The sequence below is a fragment of the Triticum urartu genome, chromosome 2A (genome assembly GCF_056163025.1).
Source record: "Triticum urartu cultivar PI428250 chromosome 2A, HENAU_Tu73, whole genome shotgun sequence".
Lineage (NCBI taxonomy): Eukaryota > Viridiplantae > Streptophyta > Magnoliopsida > Poales > Poaceae > Triticum > Triticum urartu.
This window is the reverse complement of record NC_141874.1, coordinates 156,533,122-156,549,773: the sequence shown is the minus strand read 5'-3', so window position 1 is coordinate 156,549,773 and position 16,652 is coordinate 156,533,122. Positions and strand designations below refer to the sequence as shown.

Genomic DNA, 16,652 nt, shown 5'->3' with positions numbered 1-16,652 from the left:
ATGAGAAGGCTTCACCGCTTTCTCCTGTGATTTCTTTTTCTAGAACAAATCATCACCCTGTTTAAAACATGGGCAGAGGGTATTAAAAGTTGCACAGTTCAAAAATACCAGGTGTAAAGCGGAAGCAAAACAATTATTACAGCAGGCGGTTTGTTCTATGTGTAAAAGGGACTTAACCCGGTCTTGCTACAGACAGCTTCCGGTTCATTCAGCATTTTCTTGGCAGACTCAGTAACTTCCTCATCTGTTAGTTGAATGTCAATATGACGTTGGGAGTGTTTTACATCACCGGTGTACTCGCACATTAAACCGGAGCGGCGACTTAACGACAAGATACTCCAGGACATCCAGCAACGAACGAAGTCCACACCTGTTAAACCGTTGGCCATGAAAGCTCTAAGTTTGGCGAGTTGTGGTGCATATGATGCCCATTCCTTGGCACTTAGTCATTGCGGAAGCGGATGAGTATTGGCAAGCCGGTGAGTACGGTAACCCGGTAGAGGATTCTCATCTTCAGGAGAGGTGTCTTTGCAATAGAACCAAGTTTGATTCCACTCCTTTGGGTGACCGTGAAGTTTGGCATGAGGAAAACTAACATCCTTCCTTTTCTGAATGGAGACGCCACCGAGTTCAGTATTGGGCCCGTCTACGTATTCAGTGCGACGATTTAAGTGGAAGAAATCTCGGAACAACTCGACAGTCGGCTCTTCTTGTAGATAGGCTTCACAAAACACCTGAAAGTTGCAGATATTGGATACAGAGTTGGGTCCAATATCTTGAGGGTGGATCTGAAAGCTGGCAAGTACATCCCGAAAAAACTTGGATCCAAGCGGTTTAAAACCACGGCCTATATGATCAGCAAACACTACTACTTCACCATCTCTGGGGGTAGGAGGATTTTCTGGCCCAGGAACTCGCCATCGGATTTCATTTTTCTTCGTTAAGTTACCAATTTTGACCATTCCATTCAGTCGTTCTTCAGTAACCCGGGAAGGAGCCCAGTTACAAGAATAGAATTGCTTGGCCATTGCAAGTGAAGAGCTGGAAAGGAATAATGTCGGTTTATGGTTCATTAATGACAATGCATAAAGTACAACAGGTTGAGGAAAAAGGAATTCAAGCATGCGAAATTGATAAACCAGAGGAAGTTATAAACCGCCTACGACAGAGTGTTTATAAGTGGTAAAGCGATGAACGGTTTACAAGGGGACTAATGGCATATGACAGATTATTTTCTACAGAGATAAACCGCCTGTGTAGGTAAAAAAAGTACAGATCTGAAGCAAAAAATGGCTAAGTGAAGAAAAACAGGTTTCACAGAATCACGTTCGCGTTTTGGATCTACCGCAAGTCAAGAAAAGGGAAAAGATTTCGACCTAAAAACAGTATGGTCCTGAAGCAGTTCACAAAAGGTCTAGATCAAAGTTCTTACGTGTACAAGGTTTCGTTTAATGGCTGAGATAAGGACTACCATAGTTACTACACGAAACGCATCAAGTCTTAGGTCTGCTATATACGGACTGACGAAGAACAGGAAGGGAGCACCATGAACTCGTATGAACCCTAAGTGGATCTACAGGGAAAGAGGAGAAGGCTTACAAGAGCTATCGAAGTAGCGGAGGTGAGCCGCGTCTCTCTGGAGCGATCAGGTCGATGCAGCGGCCAACGATGAGGCAGAGACGAAGCTCGACGACGGCGGCAGTGCTCGGGTGCGTAGGCGTCGCGAGGAGGAAGAAGAGAGAAGAAGGCAACGGAAAGAAAAGGAAGGGGTCCTCCGCCCTATTTATAAGGACAAAGAGATAAGCGACACGCGCGGGAATCGAGGAGCCCAAAAATGGATAGATCACGAGATTGTTGCCTCAATTGTTGGATGCTCATTAATAAAAGGGGTATCTTCAGCTTTAAATGAACAGGTGATGTCACGGCGGTTTACTACAAATCCAGAGGATGACGTCAGGGCGGTTTACAAGCTCTATGCGAAAGTGCAAGGGAAGGAATTTTCCTAAGTGTTGAAGATTGACATGAACAAGTTCAAATCAATCTGCGGCCTAATGTTGGGGATATTATTACTGGCCGTAAACTGGCCAAGAGTGGCCGGGTTAACTCTATGATGATTACTATTTGAAGCCCAGGAAGACAAAGGATGATGGCGCTTCATGAAGGCCCAAGGCCCAAAGGCGGGTTAAGGCCTGTAGACATAAACCGACATTATCATGTAACTTGTATTATAAGATAGAAAGAATAGAGACCGAGTTGGATACGTTGATGATTCGGCCTCGGGACTCTGTAAACCGGCGGGCGTCGACCTATGTATATAAAGGGGTGACCCGGCGACAGTTTAGGGACAACACACAACAACTCGAGAGGCAGGCAAAGCGGATTCGCTCCTTGGTCATTGAAATCCTAGCAATACCATCACAACTGGAGTAGGCTTTTACCTTCATCGTAAGGGGCCGAACGAGTATAAACTCTTGCGTCCTTTGTCCGCTTTAACCCCTTTAAGCTAACCCGTAGCGATGGCTCCACGACTAAGTCCTTTCACGAGGACATCTGCCGTGACAAAACCACGATAAGAGGTTGGTTATTTCCTTTGTTCGTTTTTGTTCCGAGTCGAGTCCCACCTGCGACGCCTCTTTTTTTCTCCTTGGGTGTATCCCACCAGTAAGAGAACACGACACCACATTTATTTAGTGGGCCCACATGTAAGGAGCAGCGGAATGGTCCACAAATGCCCAGGTTACGGTCAAATGCCTTTGATTGGATGAAAGGGAGGAGATGTGTATTTCCATAAGAGTACACAATAGATTGAGGCAAAATTGATCATAGATGAAAACTAAGGGTAGAACCATCGGCTAAGAACCAACCGAGTAGAAGGATCTGAAAAACCTAGTAAAGAAAAATCTATGAATAGGAAATATATATATAAGAATCCAATGTCATGACAATTCCAATCCTATAGAAATAAAAACTGAAAACACATGAATTGGTAGCAGTATTTGTTTGGTTGGCCATATGATTTTTTTTCCAATAAAATATTAAGTATGTTATAATTTCCAATGAAATAAAGAAGATTTCCACAAGGTTGCATTATATGGATTTTATTCCTTTAAAAATACATACAAAATATACCACAAGAAACAATGATTTATTTCCAGTCACACGAATCCAAAATTTTAAGAAATTAACTCCTCCAATATTGCTAGCAGAATATTCAAACCAAAATAGACCCTAAATTCCAGAAAAAAAACCCCTTCTATGTGAGTTTTATCACCTCTAGACTGGAGGGAGCATTTCTGTTTGAGAAAAAGAAAAAGACTAGAAGGAGCAGAGATTCAAAAGCCAAAGGTCAATCGGCAGTTCTCAAAAGCTCCCAGCAGGTCCCACCGCCCGCCCACATGAACAAGTTCAGATCAATCTGGGGCCTAATGTTGGGGATATTATTACTGGACGTAAACCGGCCAGGAGTGGCCGGGTTAACTCTATGATGATTACTATTTGAAGTCCACGAAGACAAATGATGATGGCGCTTCATGAAGGCCCAAGGCCCAAAGGCGGGTTAAGGTCTGTAGACATAAACCGACATTATCATGTAACTTGTATTATAAGATAGAATGAATATAGACTGAGTTGGATACGTTGATGATCCGCCCTCGGGACTCTGTAAACCGGCGGGCGTCAACCTATGTATATAAAGGGGCGACCCGGCGGCAGTTTAGGGACAACACACAACAACTCGAGAGCCAGGCAAAGCGGATTCGCTCCTTGGTCATCGAAACCCTAGCAATACCATCACAACTGGAGTAGGCTTTTACCTTCATCGTAAGGGGCCGAACTAGTATAAACTCTTGCGTCCTTTGTCCGCTTTAACCCCTTTAAGCTAACCCGTAGCGATGGCTCCACGACTAAGTCTTTTCACGAGGACATCTGCCGTGACAAAACCACGACAAGAGGTTGGTTATTTCCTTTGTTCGTTTTTGTTCCGAGTCGAGTCCCACCTGCGACGCCTCTTTTTTTTCTCCTTGGGTGTATCCCACCAGTAAGAGAACACGACACCACATTTATTTAGCGGGCCCACATGTAAGGAGCAGCGGAATGGTCCACAAACAGTGGCGGAGGCAGGAATCGTAAATTTATGATCTTGAGGGGGGCCCGATTAAGAAAACATAACAAAAAAATACTGTTCACGCCCAAAATACAAAGAAGTGACTAATGTTGGGGAGGGCCCGGGCCCCTGCCACCCCCCCCCCCCCCCCCCCCGCCTCCGCCACTGTCCACAAATGCCCAGGTCACGGTCAAATGCCTTTGATTGGATGAAAGGGAGGAGATGTGTATTTCCATAAGAGTACACAATAGATTGAGGCAAAATTGATCATAGATGAAAACTAAGGGTAGAACCATCGGCTAAGAACCAACCGAGTAGAAGGATATGAAAAACCTAGTAAAGAAAAATCTATGAATAGGAAATATATATAAGAATCCAATGTCATGACAATTCCAATCCCATAGAAATAAAAACTGAAAACACATGAATTGGTAGTAGTATTTGTTTGGTTGGCCATATGATTTTTTTCCAGTAAAATATTAAGTATGTTATAATTTCCAATGAAATAAAGAAGATTTCCACAAGGTTGCATTATATGGATTTTATTCCTTTAAAAATACATACAAAATATACCGCAGGAAACAATGATTTATTTCCAGTCACATAAATCCAAAATTTTAAGAAATTAACTCCTCCAATATTGCTAGCTGAATATTCAAACCAAAATAGACCCTAAATTCCAGAAAGAAGCCCCTTCTATGTGAGCATTTCTGTTTGAGCAAAAGAAAAAGACTAGAGGGAGCAGAGATTCAAAAGCCAAAGGTCAACCGGCAGTTCCCAAAAGGCTCCCAGCAGGCCCCACCGCCCGCCCGCCCACAGATCGTAGCATATCCATCCATCCAGTCCAACCGTCCCGTCGTCCTGCAAGGCTGCAACCAGGCCGCGCAACTGACCACCAGCCGCGGCAGTGCGACGGACCCCTCAATTTCCACGACGCTTCCTTTCCTCCCGTTCCCCCCTCCGGGTGCGGAACGACGCGACGCGACGCGACCCGCCTCACCTCATCAAAGCCTCCCTCCCCTTCCTCCATCTCCCCCCTCCCCTCCTCCCAAATCTCCCTCCCCCAAATTCCTTTCCCACCCAAACCAAACCCTCGGCGCCTCAAAACCCTCGCCTCCGCCGGCGCCCCCTCCCCCATGGCCTCCGCCGCCGCCCCCGCCTCCTCGGAGGAGGCCGTCAAGGTAGGCCCCGCCGCCAGCCCTCTCCCTCCGCCCCGCCCCGTCCCCCGTGCTCCCGCCGCCGCGGGCGCTCGTGGGGATCTCCGCGGCCCGTGTTCTTTCCCCCCCTTCCTGTTCCTGGGATTTCGGCGCCTGATTCGGTCCGTACGGTTGGTGCCGGTGTTCGCTTTGTGCGCAGGCGGCGAAGGTTCTGATGGTCGGGGCTGGAGGCATCGGGTGCGAGCTCCTCAAGACCCTCGCGCTCTCGGGCTTCAGCGACATCCACGTCGTAAGTTTGTTATCTACTATACTACATGGCCCCTTGCTTCGGCGCCCTTTGTTGACACCGCGCCTAGGTTTAGTTCGAATCTAGCTTGCACATTAGCTGTTGTCGGCAGCACCGCGGTGGATGGCCGGTGCGTCTCTTTGTCGGTAGCGGGATCTGTGATGGTGTTAGCGTTGACTTGAAGCTGAAAAATAGATGCATAAACTGCTTCTGCAGCTAATCTATCCAAGGTTTTCCTCTAGGCTGCGCTTACTTGCATCTGCGCTGGCGTGATTGTATTGATTTTATGGCGCTGGTACTGCCTTCTTAGATTGTGCATTAGGAATTTGATAACACACCTTTGTTTGGCTTTTGATAAAATGACACACACTTGTTTCACTTACATATAGTCAATGGCCGCAAAGTGTGTCATTTGTATCAAAGTTACAGACAAAGGTGTGTTGTTTTGTCAAAAATTTCATTGTGCATAGGGCGAGCCCAGTTGGCTCATGTTTTATGCACTGTCATGAAAGGTGATATCTTCGCGGTACTTCCTTGAGGTTGATGTACCTTGTATGCAAAATAGTTTTAAAACAGGCAGGGAGTAATCCTTGTTCAGGCAACCAGAGCTACACAAATCAATTTGCTTGACACACTTATGAAATGGTTCATCTTGCTGCTTTTATTATGCAGATTGACTTGGACACGATTGAGGTCAGCAATCTGAACAGACAGTTTTTGTTTCGGAAGAGTCATGTGGGACAGTCAAAAGCCCATGTAAGTATATTTTCTACATGAACATATGATGGGTATAGTTATCTTGGGGACTTCTTCATAATTGATGCCTGCTTATGATGTTTCCACCATTGATTTTGTCAGGTTGCTCGTGATGCTATTCTGAAATTTAGGCCAAACATCAATATAGAATCACACCATGCAAATGTTAAGGATGCCCAGTTCAACGTTGACTTTTTCAAGCAGTTTAATGTAGTTTTGAATGGCCTTGATAACTTGGATGCTAGACGACATGTGAATCGCCTCTGCCTTGCTGCTGAAGTTCCATTGGTTGAGAGTGGGACCACTGGGTTTCTCGGACAGGTCAGTTGACCAAATATCATGGTTTTTGTCTCTTTATCTTTGCATCTCCCTTGTCACTAATGCCTGTGGGTATTGTTATGTTTGTCTTTTGTCTTTTGCTTGTAGTACTCCTGCTACAAGGTATTCCATGATATTTGATTGTTGGCCAGTGTGCTAACCGCTGGTGGTCCCTTTTCATTTTCTTAGTAAGATAGCAGTAATATTTACCCTAGGTGTACAACCTTCCACTTGAGATGGCCATCGTGTACTTTCTGATAACATGGCTAAATGTTTGGTCTGGGCCTTTGCACAATTACGTAAGGACACATGCAGAAATGCATTGTCATTTTGAAACTGGACCTTCTGGGTGTATATAAGCTCACATGTATAACAGAAAGTAGGCATCTGCCCACTCTCTTCCACAAGAGCTGCTTATGCATGCTTTAAAAAAATGACGAATTTAAATCCTATATACAACCCGCAGCATGTCGTGCTGGTATTTATGCTATATTTTGTGTATGCTTTGCATATGGTTGACATTTGTTTGATAGTCGTGTACATATCATTGCATTTTGTAGTTGACTTGAAGCTGAAAAATAAGAGCCGAATAAGAGACATAATCTGGAAACTTGTACATCAAATAGTTGTGCCACGAGCATGCAATATGAGTCAACATTTGATCATGTACATCAATTGCCAAAACCCAAGTGTTATTTTGATATAAATGCATGCCATTTAGTGGCCAGGCCTAAACTGCTTGGTATAAAACAAGTTTTCTGTACCTCACTGTTGTTTTAAACATACTCGTTATTTATAGCGCATCTGTCAACTGTGAAACCAATGTTTCAACCAATGTTTCACGGTCACTGAACTAATCAAGGAGTCTGGCTCTCTGCTGAATAGGTCAAATTAATGCTTTACTAAAAGCAATTGTCATTCTATTTTGCAGGTTACCGTTCATGTCAAGGGTAAAACAGAATGCTATGAATGCCAACCTAAGCCTATCCCAAAATCATATCCAGTCTGCACAATTACAAGCACTCCATCAAAGGTTCCTCTTTTTGCCTCTGCATGTTGATTATTTTCATGTCTGCTTTTCTTATTGTGATATTAGTTAAGTTCTGCTATTTCTTCTGAGGCTAAGTATCATGTTGGTTTGTATGTTCTTAATATGCATAGTTAGTTTTGTTTAATGTGGGAAGGAATATTTCTTATATAGTTAGTTAGTATTTTTTGTATTAAATTATTAATGGCTTCATACCCCTGTAACCCTGTTTATATCTAGAAATAAGCTTATTTATTCGGCCTTTGTTTCTTGGATTAGTTCTGATGGAACCTTGCAAGAAAAGTCATTTAAACTGGATGCTGTTTGACCTAGTTGCCTAATATTGTACTCCCTCTGTCCGGGTTTATTGGGCCCGGAGACAAGATCGGCAGGACCAAGGAACCTAGTAACTGCCCTTGATTAAGGTGAAAATTTCCAGTGTTTAATTGTGACGCACGTTTTGGTAGCCACGTAATTTAATGCACACTCTAGGTAATCCAGCCAGCAGCCCAGAGTTCACGCGCATGCTGATGCTTGGCCGTTAGCATGGCCAATCTGAAGACTAGGAGAAGCGCATGCGTCTGTTTAGGTCGCTGCATGCAATGGGCTAGTTAATTTCCCTCGGTCCTCTGGAACTGAATGAGTTTGATTTCAAGAAAATTAATTAGAAGGGCCTTATAAATCGGGACGTAGTATTGTGGCTGAGAGGCCTAATAAACCCGGACGGAGGGAGTACTCCCTCCATCCAGAGTTACTTGTTGCTCAAACAGATGTATCTAGCATTGAAATACATCTAGATACATCCATTTCAATGACAACTAATTCCAGACGGAGGTAGTATCATTTATGAATGCTGCATATCTTGGAATCCTCAAAATGTGAGTTTAATGCACAGAAGATACATTCTAACAAACATTCATTTGCTTGCTTTTGGTAGTCACAGTTCTCATGTAATTAGTATTTGAAGTATCAACATTTTTTACTTGGTAAATTTTGTAATATTTTTCAAAACACACAACGAGCTTTAATGGCATTATTTAATTTCCTGTTTGCAGTTTGTTCATTGCATTGTTTGGGCAAAGGAGCTTCTTTTTGCTAAGCTATTTGGTGATAAGAACCAAGATAATGACCTTAATGTGCATTCAAAAGATGGCAGCAGTTCAAAGTCAGATGTCTTTGAAAGGGATGTTGATGAAGATCTTGATCAGTATGCTCAGAGGATTTATGATCATGTATTTGGTTATAATATCGAAGTTGCCTTAGAGAATGAAGAAACCTGGAAGAATCGGAGAAGACCAAATCCAGTATACATTAGAGACACATTACCTGAAGCAGTAAAGCAAAATGGTAGCTCGCGGGACTGCAGTAATGATCATGAAGAGCCTTCTGCTATGGCATCTTTAGGTCTTACAAATCCTCAAGAGATATGGACTCTGGCTGAAAATTCAAGAGTGCTTTTGGAGGCTTTTAAATTGTTTTTTGAGAAAAGAGAGAAGGTCTGTATATGTTAAGTTCAAGTTCTGTAAACTTTTAAGAAATATTTTTTTTGTATATGATTCGTTTTTTCTGATCTCAGGAAATAGGGAACTTGGTTTTTGACAAGGATGACCAGTTAGCAGTTGAGTTTGTTACTGCTGCGGCTAATATCAGAGCTCACTCTTTTGGTATACCACTACATAGCCTATTTGAAGCTAAAGGTGTTGCTGGAAACATAGTTCATGCTGTGGCAACAACAAATGCTATAATAGCTGGTCTCATTGTTATCGAAGCAATCAAAGTTCTCCGGGATGATTACAAGAACTACAGGTGACTATACTTAATTTGTGCTGCTGTTGTTACAGTTCAGTTTACCTGCTTTCTGGATATGGTAGTTCGAAAAGAGTGCTGCTGTTGCCACTTTTCTGGCACCCCTTTTTACATGGTATCATATGTTATTCATGCATTTCTGTGCCTATCTCACCGGCAATACAGTAAATACTGTAACTTCATTTTTTGACATGTTACAGAATGACATATTGTCTTGAACATCCTACAAAGAAGTTGCTCCTGATGCCTGTAGAACCTTTTGAACCTAATACATCATGCTATGTCTGCTCTGAGGTATTTTGCACTGTCTAAGATGTCTCGGTTCTTATATGTTATTCCCATCTTTTGTATCTGACATGAAACTAAAACTGAATGCATCAGACCCCTCTTCTGCTGGATGTTAACACTAAGGTCACAAAGCTTAAGGAGGTTATCGACAAGATTATAAAAAGCAAACTTGGAATGAACCTACCGTTGGTAATGATTGGCTCTACACTTGTTTTTGAGGATGGCGATGGCTTAGAGGAAGACGAGGCTGCAAACTATGCTTTAAACCTTGAGAAGGTACTATCCTCGTATACTCATAATGTTTCATGTTCAAGGCAAGGGCCAATGGAACAATGCACTCCCATGTCATTTGTCCCCTTTCTAGTCTGTGGCCCTCGTGTTTCCATATTTTCGATTACAATATATTTATTGCCAGCTTGGTGTTGATCAACTATTACAGGTCTTGGCTGAACTGCCAGCTCCAGTTATTAATGGTACAAAGCTTACCGTTGAGGATTTCCAGCAGGAGCTGTCATGCAGCATCAACATCAAGCACAGGTTCATATCTGTATTTTCCTTGTATTAATGCCAGTTATGTCTTCTAAAACTATACCTTAGCTGGATGTTTGCATCGTATATAAAATTATTGGGTTCCCCTTGCCTTCCAAGTTCCAACAGCGTTTATAAAGTACGAGTATTAGTTATGACGACTCTTGTGCAATAAAAACTGGTTGTAGATTTATACAATATACATAGAACACCTTCATACAATTTTGCTAATTAAAGTTAGCTGATGATTTCCCACTGTCCCAGAGTGGTAGCATGATGCTAAAACTGACGTTGTTTTACAAAATGTTTTCACATACAAATTGGTTTTATCATGTAATGTTCTTCACACATTCCATGCTTAATATCATACCTCATATACATTGATAGATTGCTCTAGCAGAGGCAAATGTGACCTGAATACTGTATTTCTGTCATATGCATACTTTTTCACTTCAGTACCTCTGTCAACAACTAGAGCTTAATTTCTTCTGTGATCCATGCAGGGAAGAGTTTGACGAGGAGAAAGAGCCTGACGGAATGGTTTTATCTGGATGGTCTGCTCCGGTGGAGAAACAGATTAATAGTAACGGGGAGAACAAGTCGGCAGCTTCTTCATCCAGTGCGCATGCCACTGATGACACCGTTGAGGATCCATCTAAACCTGGGATGAAGCGCAAGCTGGATGAACTGTTGGAAACAAAGGAAAACTGTGATGCATCCAGTAGTGCTCAGGTTGTTGAAGACGATGATGATTGTACAATGCTTGACGGGAACCCAGCGTTAATCAAGAAAAAGAGATTGCAATAGCAGTCGATCCTGTCTTGCTCGTCTAGAGATAATAGCTGTTGACCCCTGCTGTCATGGCTAACTCATTGTTCCAACGTAGCATCTTTGGTAACTTATCTATGTGGTGATGTTAGGCTGATGATGATATTGAGCTATCAGTGACTACCCCTGGGACATATTTTTTGGCTTTAGATACCGCGCCGTAGGAATGTAATTTGTAGTTGAGTTTGTAGGCACAGGAGCGACTAATGCCCTGCTGACAGTCAGCTGTAAGGGTAAAATTGTGTTTCTCTGCTAAGGAGAATGGATTATAATTTTTGCTCTTCTTTCTGTATCGTATTGGTAATGTTGTCGGGGGAACGTCAGCTGGAAGGGGAATGACAAGCGAATGCTTTATCTTGAGCTCAAACGCGCGAGATCTTGCTGGCTGTTTTAGTTGCTGATGAGATCAAATGGTGGCAGTTTTAAAGGAAAAATATCTTCTTTGAAGAAACTGTCAATGTTGTCCCGAAGAAGTTCTTCGAAATGCCACCGGCCTACCTCATCTCACCGAATCGTTCGCCAACTAAGAGGGTCCTATTTTGGTTATGTTTTGTTTCTTTTAACAGTTCCCTGGTAAAAAATCAAACAATCTGCATCCAATTTGCCAAGATCAAGAGTTGATTCTAAGAAAAACCTTCAAACTACCATTTGCGGCAGCAAACAACTGAACTGCCATTTTAGAACTCCCTCCGTTCTGAATTACTTGTCTTGGATTTGTCTAGATACGGATGTATCTAGACTCATTTTAGTGCTAGATGCATCCGTATTTAAATAAATATAAGACAAGTAATTCGGAATGGAGAGAGTAATACACATACCCAATGCAACAGATGAGCAAGGTCGCTCGTTGACGCTTTCCATCTCAGCAAGCAAAACCAGACGAACAAGATACTCCAAATTAACAGTCCAGTTCATCAAATGCCTTCCAGCAGAACAGCAGCCGCAACACACAATCCATCCGCACAAGGAAACCTACAATTCTGACGCCGTTTCGGGCAAATGCATCCTCAAGAAATCGAACAGGGAAACTAAATCAATCAGTGCAGGAAAATCCGCGCTAATTTCCGGCTGCCGCCCGTCTTCCGGAGGCCTTCCAGGAACGCTGCCCCTCTGAAATGCGACGCGAGCGCGCAGAACGCGATCCCGAGCAGCAGCGCCGCGAGCCTCCGGAGCCCGCTCGTCCTCTTCCTCCTCCTCGCTCCTCCCCACACCGCCGCCCAGATGCCGAGCGCCTGGCCCAGCCCCGACGCGCGCCAGGCCTCCGCGAGGACGGCGAGCCTGTCGCCCAGGGCCAGGGAGAGGACGAGCAGCACCACGTCCTCGGCGGGCGCCTTCCGCCTCCCCCTTCGCCCGAGCCATCCGCCGCGGAGAGGGCGCGGGCGCGGGAGGAGGCGGCGGAGGGAGGAGGAGACCAGGCGGCGGAGAGGCGGGGGCGGGAACACGATGGGCTTGGGCTTCGCACGGCGGCGGCGGCGGGAGCGGCCGCTGCAGCTGATGGCGAAGGAGGCGGTGACGGCAAGGGCGAGCGGGAGGTGCCCGGCGGGTCCGGGGAGTTGCGGCGGGAGCATAGTGATCCGCGGAGTCGAGCGGAGGGGAGGGGGCTCGCGTCCTCGGATGTTCCCTTTTGATTTTGGAGGCCCCAAATAGCCGGAGGCGCAACGGCACAAGGATGACGTCTACCCGCCTGACACGTGTGTTCTATCTGCAGGTTTTAGAGGTAATTGCTCTGCTTCATAGATAAAGATTAACTAATCTGCATACCTAAAGAAAAAAAGATGACCAATGTGCAAAGTATAAGCTCAAAATCGTGTTATCCAGAAATCAAGAGTGCATATAATGCTCAGAGGGTGGTCACAGGCAAAATCAAATTGTTCTCCAACATTCCATCAGCAAATCCAATTATCCATACGTCCATAGCTCTCCCAAAATTTCATCAACAATTTGTGTTACACTTTCCTATGATCTATCATCAACAATGTTGTTTACAACATGAACAACAAATCAACACCTTGTAAAATTGAATAAACAGCAACTTCAAAATCTGTATCAGAAATGCTATTACAACACACAACAGGATCAATGGGGCAATGTTTTTATTTGACGGATGGCGTGGAGGCGCAGCACGCTCTTTGACCTTTGTGCAACGCACATCTCTTCCTCCCCGCGATTGGCTGATTCTTGCAAGGTGAACCATCGGATGCTCGAGCTCCACAGACAGATGGCCATCCCGACCTTCCGGAACATGGTGCCGATGAAGCACCAGTGACCTCAATTCCTCTGTGCTCCTCGCATCTTTCCCTTCCTGCCACTGGTGCCAGTTTGCAGTACCCATTATCTGTCACTGCTCCACATATGGCTGATGCGTTGTCGTTTGCTTCTCTTGTCTGACATCCTTGGCCTCTCAACGATGGTGCGCTGGCTGATTTCTGTGCTTTGAGCAGCTCAAACCACTTTCTTCCAACAGGCTCATCTTGGTGGAACTGAGATTCTGCATGGGAGGTTCCATATGCTTCATCTTCTGTAGGAGCTTCTCCGATTTTCATCTCCTTTGCTTCCAAGCTGCTCCTTTGCAGTGATGGTTCTTTAGCATTTGTCGACAGATTTTTGGACTGGTCTGCACTGGTTTGCCATGCTTGATCAGGTTTGCTTGGATTAGCAGTTTGTTGAGGTATAGATTCAACAGTTGGAATAGCAACTGGGCAAGTGGAGCTAGAAGAAGATACTTTGCGACTGTATGCGACTCTGACTCTTCTACCATTGTGCAACTCACACCTCTTCCTTCCTTCCAATGGGTCCTCCAGACAAGAAGAACCATCTTCTAGCATTACTCCACAAACAGCTTCGGCTTCTCTTATCGGCGCAGTTCGCCGTTCAATAACATCGACCTTTTTCACCTTGTATCCTTCAGACCTTCTATGTGCTTGTTTATTACCAGCAGTATTGGCCTGAGGTGTGCATTTCCGGTGAATATCAATTGCCTCGTTCAAATCGTCACCAGAGTTAACTAAACGAGGTCTGAAGCCGACAAACGTGCGGACTCTTGGAAGCATATTTTTCATACTGCCAGATGAAATCTCAACAGACCCAGTACTGTTAATCTTTATACCTGCTTTCTCTCCAAACACCCTCTGTTTTAAGTGCCGAACTCTGCCAAGCAAAGATAATCTATGGCTTCCCTGTTCTAACTTGAGCAGTATTTCTTCGCGACGGCACGCACCATTCTGAAGTTTGTTCCATGCATAATCAAATACTCCCAGTAGCTGAGCTTCAGTCTTCTCAGCTGCTTTTTTGGAACCCATCTGTTTTTGCCCACAGTAACGAAGACATTAGGCACAATGGCAAGTATATTTTCAACATAATCACAATACAAACGGCTAGAGATAAAAATGATCTGTTCTGTTTCTATACAAGCTACTAAGAAGCATTGTTATGGATCTCCCTTCATACATTACTTTCGAAGGAAGATTTCACATACTCACTTCAAACCACTACTTACCAAATATGGCTAGGTAAATGCGTACAAATCAATTTCCATGAACAGTGTGCATGATTTAATTAGGTTATGCATATTGCCAGGTACCAACTACAGTCCATTCGGTGCTGAAGGCAATATTGTGGAAACAGTTAAGACAAGACTACTCATGGATTAATAGAGTATATGTAGTATGTCTGCACCAAACAGCCAACATGTAAACTTTATAACTAAAAACATTAGCAAGGGTTCAAACTTCAAAGGAAAGGACATATTAACACGACACTCTTATATGCAAATTTGAACAGCATGAGTATGAGAATTTGCAGAAACTTCAAAAGGAAGTCTTCGACACATTATCAACACAGAAGAAGACCAAGTAACTACTTTGCAGGAGGCTATGATGCTGTTCTTAAACCTAAAGGGCACGAGAACTTGCAGCCTGGATTGACATATTTTAATAACTCTCAGACACAATAGATGCGTGTACTCGTATATCATCAAACTATGAGACATCATTGGTGTGTTAGAGCACACTTGTGTATGACAGTTCAACAAACCCCTTCTCATCTTAAGAAGTGGAAAACAAGCATGAAAACACTTACCAGCGCACATCGAAACATCACGGAGTAACCTCTGGAGAAGACTTCCCTGAACAATCCAGGTCCTGCCGTGAACGTGTTCACCTCAGCTTTACCGACAGTAGCCAATGGATTCCCGGCGTCCAGGTGTGACCCTGTCCGTCCGTACTGCTGGAGCCTCGCCCTGACATTATCGGCCTGCCCGAGGTACACCACCACGACGACAACTGATCGATTTCTGCGAGCCCTGACACCATCATAGGAAGGCCTTGCAATGCCCAGCTCGTAGAGGCCAGGGAAGTTGTCCGGTAGGTTGCGTGTGTGATACCTCTGGACCCCCTCCTTGCCGGCGGAGTGGTCCTCCCAGTCCGACGGCCCGACAAGAACCTGCGAAGAGAATTCAGGAGCAAATCAAGCTAGAATCAAGAACCCAAGATTTTACAATCCGACCCTAGAATTTGAATTTGAGGCGCGGGGTGGAAATCGCGTAGCAGTATGGATGGAAGCCACGGGCCGGATCTCGTCAACTACGTTCCAATCAGGAAAGCTCGCGGCGGCCGCGGCCAGTAGCAGATGGCAAGCAGAGAGGGGGGAGCACGCACGCACCTTCCACGGGGAGAAGAGGGAGTCGTGTTTGGTGCGGGGGCAGTCCTCCCGCTTCAGTCTGGCGGCGGCGACCAAAGGCATCGCTAGGCCGCCCTTGCCTAGCGTGCTCTCTGGTGTCTGGCAGGTAGGCTCAGCGCCGCCGCCGGTCGCATCACCGCCGGGAGAGGGGCTGTCGTCTTTCGAAAATCCCGGCCTGATTTGGAATTTTGGACTAGGCACGCATCGGCGCGTTCCGACCCTAGCCGGGCTCTATCCCTCGGTCGGGATCGGTCCAGCCGTTCACACAGATGCGGCTCAGAGCAACTCATAGTTTGACAATCAAATAAATATCTTATACTTTACACGACAAATAAATGTTCAATTGTCTCAACCATTTGAAAGAAAAATAGACAATACGTTCATTGATTGCCTGCAGTTAAGTATGAGTTTCCCGATCACGTATTTGATGATGAAATTTAATGAACTGTGTAAATATTGCTGCTCTTCCATGCTCAAGCACACCATTTTCACATTGAAACGAAAACCCTTGGTCGTAGATATCATCCGGACGCTCATTCTCTACGATCATACTGTGCATGATCACACAAGCACTCATCACTCCCACAACTTCTTGGTGCTTCAAATTCTACCACCGAACGATGCCCCATCAAAATTAAAGAACACCAAAGGCATGCTTCACATCCTTCCTAACACTTTGTTGCTCTTGGAAAAATCTCTTCCTCTTCTCTCCTACATGGTTGGAGATTGTCTTCACAAGAGTAGTCCACTTAGGATAGATACCGTCAGCTAGGTAGTATACTTTGTTGTAGTGGTGGCCACTGATCTCAATATTGATCTTGTTGGGAAATGTAGCATGCAATTTAAAATTTTTTCTAGGCTCACGCAAGATCTATCTAG

At 44.6% G+C, this 16,652-nt stretch overlaps 3 protein-coding genes across 3 annotated transcripts; 1 reads left to right on the top strand and 2 right to left on the bottom strand.

Annotated features, from left to right (window-relative positions):
• The first annotated feature begins 5,063 nt into the window (after nucleotides 1–5,063).
• Nucleotides 5,064–11,380, top strand: SAE2 (SUMO-activating enzyme 2). Its single transcript, XM_048699728.2, has 11 exons — nucleotides 5,064–5,283; nucleotides 5,459–5,548; nucleotides 6,218–6,301; nucleotides 6,404–6,622; nucleotides 7,551–7,652; nucleotides 8,702–9,142; nucleotides 9,223–9,452; nucleotides 9,653–9,746; nucleotides 9,834–10,016; nucleotides 10,180–10,277; nucleotides 10,772–11,380. Exons 1-11 carry the CDS (start codon nucleotides 5,239–5,241, stop codon nucleotides 11,073–11,075), a joined length of 1,890 nt encoding a protein of 629 aa, XP_048555685.1. The 5' UTR covers nucleotides 5,064–5,238; the 3' UTR covers nucleotides 11,076–11,380.
• A 578-nt stretch (nucleotides 11,381–11,958) lies between these two features.
• LOC125536506 (uncharacterized) lies at nucleotides 11,959–12,826 on the bottom strand. The gene has a single exon (XM_048699730.2). It carries the CDS (start codon nucleotides 12,662–12,664, stop codon nucleotides 12,134–12,136), a length of 531 nt encoding a protein of 176 aa, XP_048555687.1. The 5' UTR covers nucleotides 12,665–12,826; the 3' UTR covers nucleotides 11,959–12,133.
• Nucleotides 12,827–12,982: 156 nt separating this feature from the next.
• Nucleotides 12,983–16,028, bottom strand: LOC125536504 (protein EFFECTOR OF TRANSCRIPTION 2). Its single transcript, XM_048699729.2, has 3 exons — nucleotides 15,756–16,028; nucleotides 15,174–15,536; nucleotides 12,983–14,395 (listed from the first exon to the last, which is right to left on the bottom strand). Exons 1-3 carry the CDS (start codon nucleotides 15,834–15,836, stop codon nucleotides 13,190–13,192), a joined length of 1,650 nt encoding a protein of 549 aa, XP_048555686.2. The 5' UTR covers nucleotides 15,837–16,028; the 3' UTR covers nucleotides 12,983–13,189.
• Between the last annotated feature and the right edge of the window lie 624 nt (nucleotides 16,029–16,652).

What these genes read in the sequence shown, in the direction of transcription:
- LOC125536504 (XM_048699729.2), bottom strand. Translation starts at nt 15,836, where the DNA reads ATGCCTTTGGTCGCCGCCGCCAGACTGAAGCGGGAGGACTGCCCCCGC. An exon ending in CCCTCTTCTCCCCGTGGAAG is followed by an intron (nt 15,537 to 15,755) that starts GTGCGTGCGTGC and finishes TTCTCTTCGCAG; the next exon opens with GTTCTTGTCGGGCCGTCGGA. An exon ending in TGATGTTTCGATGTGCGCTG is followed by an intron (nt 14,396 to 15,173) that starts GTAAGTGTTTTC and finishes GGGCAAAAACAG; the next exon opens with ATGGGTTCCAAAAAAGCAGC.
- SAE2 (XM_048699728.2), top strand. Translation starts at nt 5,239, where the DNA reads ATGGCCTCCGCCGCCGCCCCCGCCTCCTCGGAGGAGGCCGTCAAG. An exon ending in GCTTCAGCGACATCCACGTC is followed by an intron (nt 5,549 to 6,217) that starts GTAAGTTTGTTA and finishes TTTATTATGCAG; the next exon opens with ATTGACTTGGACACGATTGA. An exon ending in AGCATCAACATCAAGCACAG is followed by an intron (nt 10,278 to 10,771) that starts GTTCATATCTGT and finishes TGATCCATGCAG; the next exon opens with GGAAGAGTTTGACGAGGAGA.
- LOC125536506 (XM_048699730.2), bottom strand. Translation starts at nt 12,664, where the DNA reads ATGCTCCCGCCGCAACTCCCCGGACCCGCCGGGCACCTCCCGCTCGCC.